The sequence below is a fragment of the Cariama cristata genome, unplaced genomic scaffold (genome assembly GCF_000690535.1).
Source record: "Cariama cristata isolate BGI_N322 unplaced genomic scaffold, ASM69053v1 scaffold8046, whole genome shotgun sequence".
Classification (NCBI taxonomy): Eukaryota; Metazoa; Chordata; class Aves; order Cariamiformes; family Cariamidae; genus Cariama; species Cariama cristata.
Window position 1 is genome coordinate 6,683 of NW_009620331.1, and position 6,468 is coordinate 13,150.

The following is a 6,468-nucleotide window of genomic DNA, read 5'->3' on the forward strand; positions in this document are numbered from 1 at the left end:
ATTTAGTGAGTAAAAGCCTTTAGTGAGTAAAAGCTGAGTAAGGAAAAAGAAGAGCTTTAGTGGCTGTGACTGAAATGGGAGCAGCTCAAGAAGAAACATTACAACCGAGAAGGAATGTTTAGACCATTGCTAGCCACGTGCATTTTTAGAACAGATAAAAGCCTGTTATTCTGAATCTGCCTGTAAGTCTGCGTTATAAAAGTGTTATTTCTAATTTACACTGAAGGTAAATCTATGTATATACAAATATTAATTATTCTGAGTAAAACTGGTTTCCGTATAAGTTCAAGAAGAAACATTACAACCGAGAAGGAATGTTTAGACCATTGCTAGCCACGTGCATTTTTAGAACAGATAAAAGCCTGTTATTCTGAATCTGCCTGTAAGTCTGCGTTATAAAAGTGTTATTTCTAATTTACACTGAAGGTAAATCTATGTATATACAAATATTAATTATTCTGAGTAAAACTGGTTTCCGTATAAGTTTCTTATCCTTTCGGAATATTCACAGAGGTGAGGGGAAAAAGAAAATCAAGATTATTTTAATGAAAAGTTTATTAACGCTCCAATTTTTTAAAAGCTTCCTCCTGCCCCCCCCAAACCCAGCTCCATTGGCAGCAGACTGGGCCAACTCTGAAAGGCAGCAAGCCTTAACAGGGGTTTCCCAGCCAGCATCTCATTGGAATCGTGTCTGAATGTTTTTACGCTAGCATATGATTGTCCCAAACCCTGACCAGAATCGATGCCTCAGTGCCCTCTGAGTGAATTAAATTTTTACCCTGAAAAATCAGCAATAGTATATACAATAACATGGAACATAGGAACGCAGTAAAGGTAAAGAGGGAGGAGAAGGGAGGCCAGGGGCAACAGCCAGAAATAAGGTTTGGATAGCAACCTGGGCCACCTACACAATGGCTCTGACTCATTTAAAAAACAGTTGTAACTTTAGAGTAAACATGATACATTCCTGGATGCTGTTAAGTTTAGCCATGAATTTAGACACTTTTCCCTAAGTTGTATGAGGAACTGCCTGGAAAAGGACTGAGAGGAGAAAAGTGCGAAGCTGCTTCCTGAACCTGAGCAGTAGCAGAAGTCGAACCAGGACTGCTGGATCAGAGAGGAGAGCAGGTGATCAGCGTGGAAGAGGAGAGCTGGGAAGGACTTCAAGAACTGGAAGCCTGAGTCTGATATAATGGAGAAAAAAGGTCAAAAAATTTTAGATTTTGTGAGGCTCCGCAAAACTCAGGTCCCTGGAAGGTGACCACAGCATCCAGGCTGAGGTCTGAGCTGCTGCAGCACCTTCTCAGATGCCCACATCCTCGCAGCATGAGCTGAGAAACCCCTTTGGTCTCAAAACGCTGCCACAGCTCCTTTGCCATGACTGCCCGCTTCACCTTCTCGCCGTTTCTTCATCATTTTGTGTAGGAAGAGAGGGAAAGCAGGGAGTCAGGCAAGACAGGGAGAGGTGGCAGGAACCCTAGGGAGGCCAGGAGAGAAGTTTGCCAGCTGCCACGTGAGCGAGAGGGGACTGCTATCTTCAGACGAGAACAGCTCTGATTTCAGCCTTGCCCTCGCACTCTGTGTTCGAGCTGTGCGGAGACCAAACAAATCCAGATTTAGAAACGGATGTTCTTAAGGCTAATTAAGAACAAAATGATGAGAAAGCAGTTTTCCTGAACTCTGTTTTACCATCGGCATAAGCAAACAACTTGTTGTTCTTCATACAGGGTGTCTGATGCTGAGTGCACAACGCAAGTCACAACTGAGTCCTGTCTCAACAGACCCTAAAAGCGCCACAGCGAAGGATTAGCTGTAGCTAATCCTGGAATGAAACTGGTTTAAGGTCAGCTATATCCAAATACTTCCTTGTTAATGTTCTCCCTAATTATTAATCACTTTCAGGAGTGTGTTTCCAGCCACTAAGCTTAGCATTGCAGAGAGAGAGAATTCAAGTAAAGCTGGTATTAATATTAAACCGTAGGTCTGAGTGACGATTTGCAGATGCACAGAAAGACACGGTGCTTCCACGGGAAGAACCGGAGCTAACTCTGCAGAGAAAGCAAAACCCAGAAGCATGGGGGCATGACAGTGAGACAAGAGGGGAAGGGAAAGAAGGTATCAGTGACGGAGAGAGGCGAACACGGAGAATTTGAAGGAGATTCCAAAGAAAAACACATCTGAGATTCTGCTTCTGATTTCATCCAAAATATTTAGACACAGCATGAAAAGCATGCTTAACAAGCACTAAGACACACTGACTTCGAGGTGGTATAATCAAGATGTATCTTAGGATCCTTCATACTATGCCCAAGGCTCCTCTGACAGAGGTCTCTACTTTCATCAGGAACAAGTTTCAAGGGCTTTAGGAAAAGATAATATTATGTAAATCAGAGAAAAATCCTTTTTAGAACACAAAACCAGCAAAAAGTCAGGTATTTTACCTGAGCTGTAAACATGTTTATTAATTTAAAGTAGTTTCCATTACTTCAGAGCCATTAGATCCTGGCTGTTTCTGTTCTGTTTAATCAAGCAAGCTGTTTCCAATTACAAAAATGTTCCTTAGAGCATTTCTTTCATAGGTCAGAAGGAGGGGAACCAATGCGTTCTCTTTTCTGGGAGCCCAGCTGCTCCAGTACACAGATCCGCATCAATATGCCTAGCAAAGCTGTGGCTGGAAAAGAACAATATGTAGACCTCAAAACAACTGAGCCACAAACCTCTTGTAGTAAACAAATGTTTATGCACACAAAACCAGCAATGAAACAGCAAAAGCAATCAACCAACAGGTTTCCTGTATGAGGAATCATCACTCCAACTATTCTACTATTCCTTTCATCGAAGAAGAGTTACCCCATACCTCTCAAGGAGAGGCTCTCTTGCTGCAAACTCCCTCATTTCATCCTGATCTAAAAGATATAAATTGGAGTCATAATTACAAGTTACAGCTTGCGTCCTCAAAACCAGGCACCTTACCTCACACTAAAGCACAAAGAAGTGTGGAGTCAGCACCTGCCACTTCCACTGACCCCAAGGGAGAAAAGCAACATTCACCGCTGTACACGGACAAACCAGTTAACAGAAATGCATAAACACCACCAACAATGCGGCCAGAAATGCTGAAAATGATTCTCACAGAGAGACGAGGTCTCAGAACGATTCTCCTTGACTTGACTTAGAAGCCATCACCTCCAACCTGAGTGCTGACAGGCAAAGAAAGGGAGAAGTACTTTTGTTCCTGCTTGAACGAACGGACTCCGTTAAGCTAGGACAATAAAGGAAAGGATGTCCCATACTTACTTTCAGAGCTGTGGAAGGATGAGAAGAAACGCTGAGCAGTCTCATGGAGGCTTCCATCTGCTGGGGTGGAAGGAAGAAGTTGGGAACAACAACAGGATCAGATCTGAGCAGAACTGTTAAGGAACAACCTTTTGCAGTGTGTTGTTGCACAAAGCTCCACAGGAGCTGCAGATGTGGAAAAAGCCTCACTGTAACAGCTGTTAGTGGATCCCAGATGGTAAATCTCATTCATTTTAATCTATGTTCTATCGTTCTGAACGCTTGGTTCTCTCACCCGGCCTAACAGAGCATGGGACACAAACTTGCTTTACAGTAATACCTCACATATTTGTAGAGCACTTCATCCTGCAAAAATTCCAACACAACTTGGTGAAACTGAATGTGAGATTTGGGATGTGTGCAAGAAACGTGGGAAAGTATTTTAAAAGCAAAATAAACTATGTTTCTTCTAGTACAGAAGAAACAGAAGAGCTATAATACGTGGAGAAAAACAGCATGGGGAAAAATGCAAGAAGACATGTTGAAACTACCCAGGATGAAATAACCCTTACGGATCACAAAATATTGGTTACAAATGGTAAGGAAGTCATCACTACAGTGTGTGAAACACAACATAACAGGGTCTTCCAGCACCTTCCCCGGTCACCACTGCTAGGCTCATTTTACAGGGAAGAGCTCCACACAGGTAATTTCTCTTTCCTGAGGGCAGTGAGATTCTAACTATGAAGTAAGACACGCTCCTTGAAGGCAATGTGTGTTTAAGGAAAGAGAAAAGAAGGATACGAGACAATTTTTGGTTTGACAGACTTTTCTGACTCCTCCAGTGGGTCTTCACTACTGTCATCAGAAAAGCTTTCACCGTTTCCTTCTGAGCCTGCTTGGGCTGATACGCTCTTAACAGAGATGTCATCGGAACCACTTTCTTCTTTGTTTTGATGAACTTCATTTACAGCCTTACTGTTTTCCTCCTCTCTTTCTGTGGTTTTTGGATTGGTCAAACCAATGTCTCCTGGAAATTCCAGTAGTTCTCCAGAGGCTGCATGAAACTCAACATTTTGCTCTATTGGTTTAGTGTTTACTGCTCTATCCCAGTCACAATTTCCATTTTCTACAGGGCTATTGGCTGTTTGATGCACTTCGGACGAACGAGTAGACTGAAACAGCTCCTTCTCAGTTGTTTCTGTGCCACTATTCAAGCTCTTAAAGCCTTCTGCTACTGCCCAAGGACTGCTCTCGTCTGCGTGGAGGCTAACGCATGGGCTAAGGGCAGTGAGCATGCTTTGGTTGTCACCTTGTAGTATGCTGGAGAAGGTGCTGCTCCGTCTGCTGTTTCCTCTTTGCAAACAGTCTATATCCACCGAGTGCTGATCTTCAGGCCCCAAGTCTATGTGCTGCTGCTCAGCACCCTGCTCCACTTCAGATAGCACGCTGGACCAGGGACTAGTTTTGTCCGTTATGGTTGTTATTTCATTAAGAGTTCGCGGTTCTATAACATCTTCTTCGTATTCCTCTTCACTGTGTGGCTGGATGGCAAACGCACCTTCACTGTCCTGGATGTAGTCCATTGGCAAAGGATGCTCATCTTCAGGGACAGCTTGGTCTAGAAATTCATGCAACATGTGCCTCTCAAACACAGACCTCCCAAAAGAGCACGGCTGCTGGGTAGCACTGTAAACGCTGGCTGAGGGCAACTCAAGTTGGCCTTGACATACTGCAGTTCTGGCTTCTTCACCCTTCTGGCTGGGTACGTGTGTAGCACCCAGCTTTTTGCTGTTATCTTCATGCACGTTAGAAGATTCTTCACTATTTTTAGTTATAGTCTGTAAGTCTGATTAACAGAAAACAGCATCAGTAAATGCACAGAGCAACAATTCACCTTTTATCTGATTTATTTGGGCTTTTTGCAGAAAGTCATGTATGTAAGAACAGTTAGGAGTTAAACATGCACAGCTTTGTCAAGGACTCTGCTGATGTGATCACGTTCTGCTTCTCTTGACCATTGAGAAGGCCAGGAGAAGGCCAGAAATGCTAATAGAAAAAAGGAAACATTCAGGATGAAATTATTGGGAAATAACTAGAAATACCTACAGCAATGTAAAGAAAAAAAAACGGACAGTGAAAATATTCTGATATACAGAATACACCTAAAGCGAATGGAAAAAATACCTATTGCTTGGAGTGGCAAAAACCAGTTTGGACGGTTCAGACCACACGGGAAGGAGAGAGGAATAATCTAGACAGGAAAGATGTATAATCTTACCACCTTTTCCTCTCATAGCTTTCCCAGTTTTATTGTAGGGGCCAGAGGACACAGTCGCTACTGATATTCTCCAGCTTTCAGTTCAATTTACCAACTTGAATCAAATGACAGATAATTGTTAAACAAATATTTGTAAACCAGAAATTCACTCAGGACTCTTGCTCAGTCGTGGTGGTAAAATTGTAAAGTCTGAAAACAAAGAGCTACCTGTGCTCCTAACACAGGCTCTGAAAAAAGGTGACTGGATTAGTGGACTGAACATTAACAAAATCTATGCAATCCTGAAAATCTCTGGGGATTTTATAAATTCTTTAAAAAGCCACAGTCACCTATTTTTGGTTCCTGGTTAGCAGATCCTATTAATTTCTTGCATTCTCTGAGAAATTAGTTCACCAGTATTAGGTTAAATGGCAAACCACTGCTGCTCTGAGGCAAGAGAAAAATTCTTGCTATAAGGTAATGGTGGAGGACATTTGGAAAAGGAGAAGGAAGAGTCTGAGACAGATTGTAGAGCAGAACATGCAAAGAAGCAGTAAAAACAATTAATAAAGATGAGGAGGGGAACAAAAAGAGCAAAACCTTGGAGAAGAAAAAGAAGAAAAAGAGAAGGCCAAGGTGGAAATACAAGAATGGCAAATTCTGGCATAATAGAAATGTGCCCTTCAACTCCATCTCTTGGAAGTGCTGCTTCCCTGCAGGTAGCCACAGGTAGAAACAGCACAGAGTAACTTCTCAACTGGCAGTGCTCCAAGCCACACTTTATTATCTACTCTAATAATTTATTTTAAAAGCACTAGCATGGATTTGATTTCCCAGTCTTTTTTTTGCTACTCACAGCACCTCTCTGGTATGAGATCAGAGTGGCACGAACGGTTAAGCTAACATTAAATTAACTGCAATCAGTAAGCAGG

At 42.4% G+C, this 6,468-nt stretch overlaps 1 protein-coding gene across 1 annotated transcript in view; it reads right to left on the reverse strand.

Moving 5' to 3' along the window:
* C2CD3 (C2 calcium-dependent domain containing 3) overlaps positions 1-6,468 on the reverse strand; it is a gene marked incomplete at its 5' end in the record, with an annotated part of 37,996 nt that overhangs the window by 4,656 nt on the left and 26,872 nt on the right. The window contains 2 exon segments of the mRNA XM_009701585.1: positions 3,298-3,400; positions 4,081-5,125. Of these exon segments, the coding sequence (XP_009699887.1) occupies positions 3,298-3,400; positions 4,081-5,125 (1,148 nt within the window).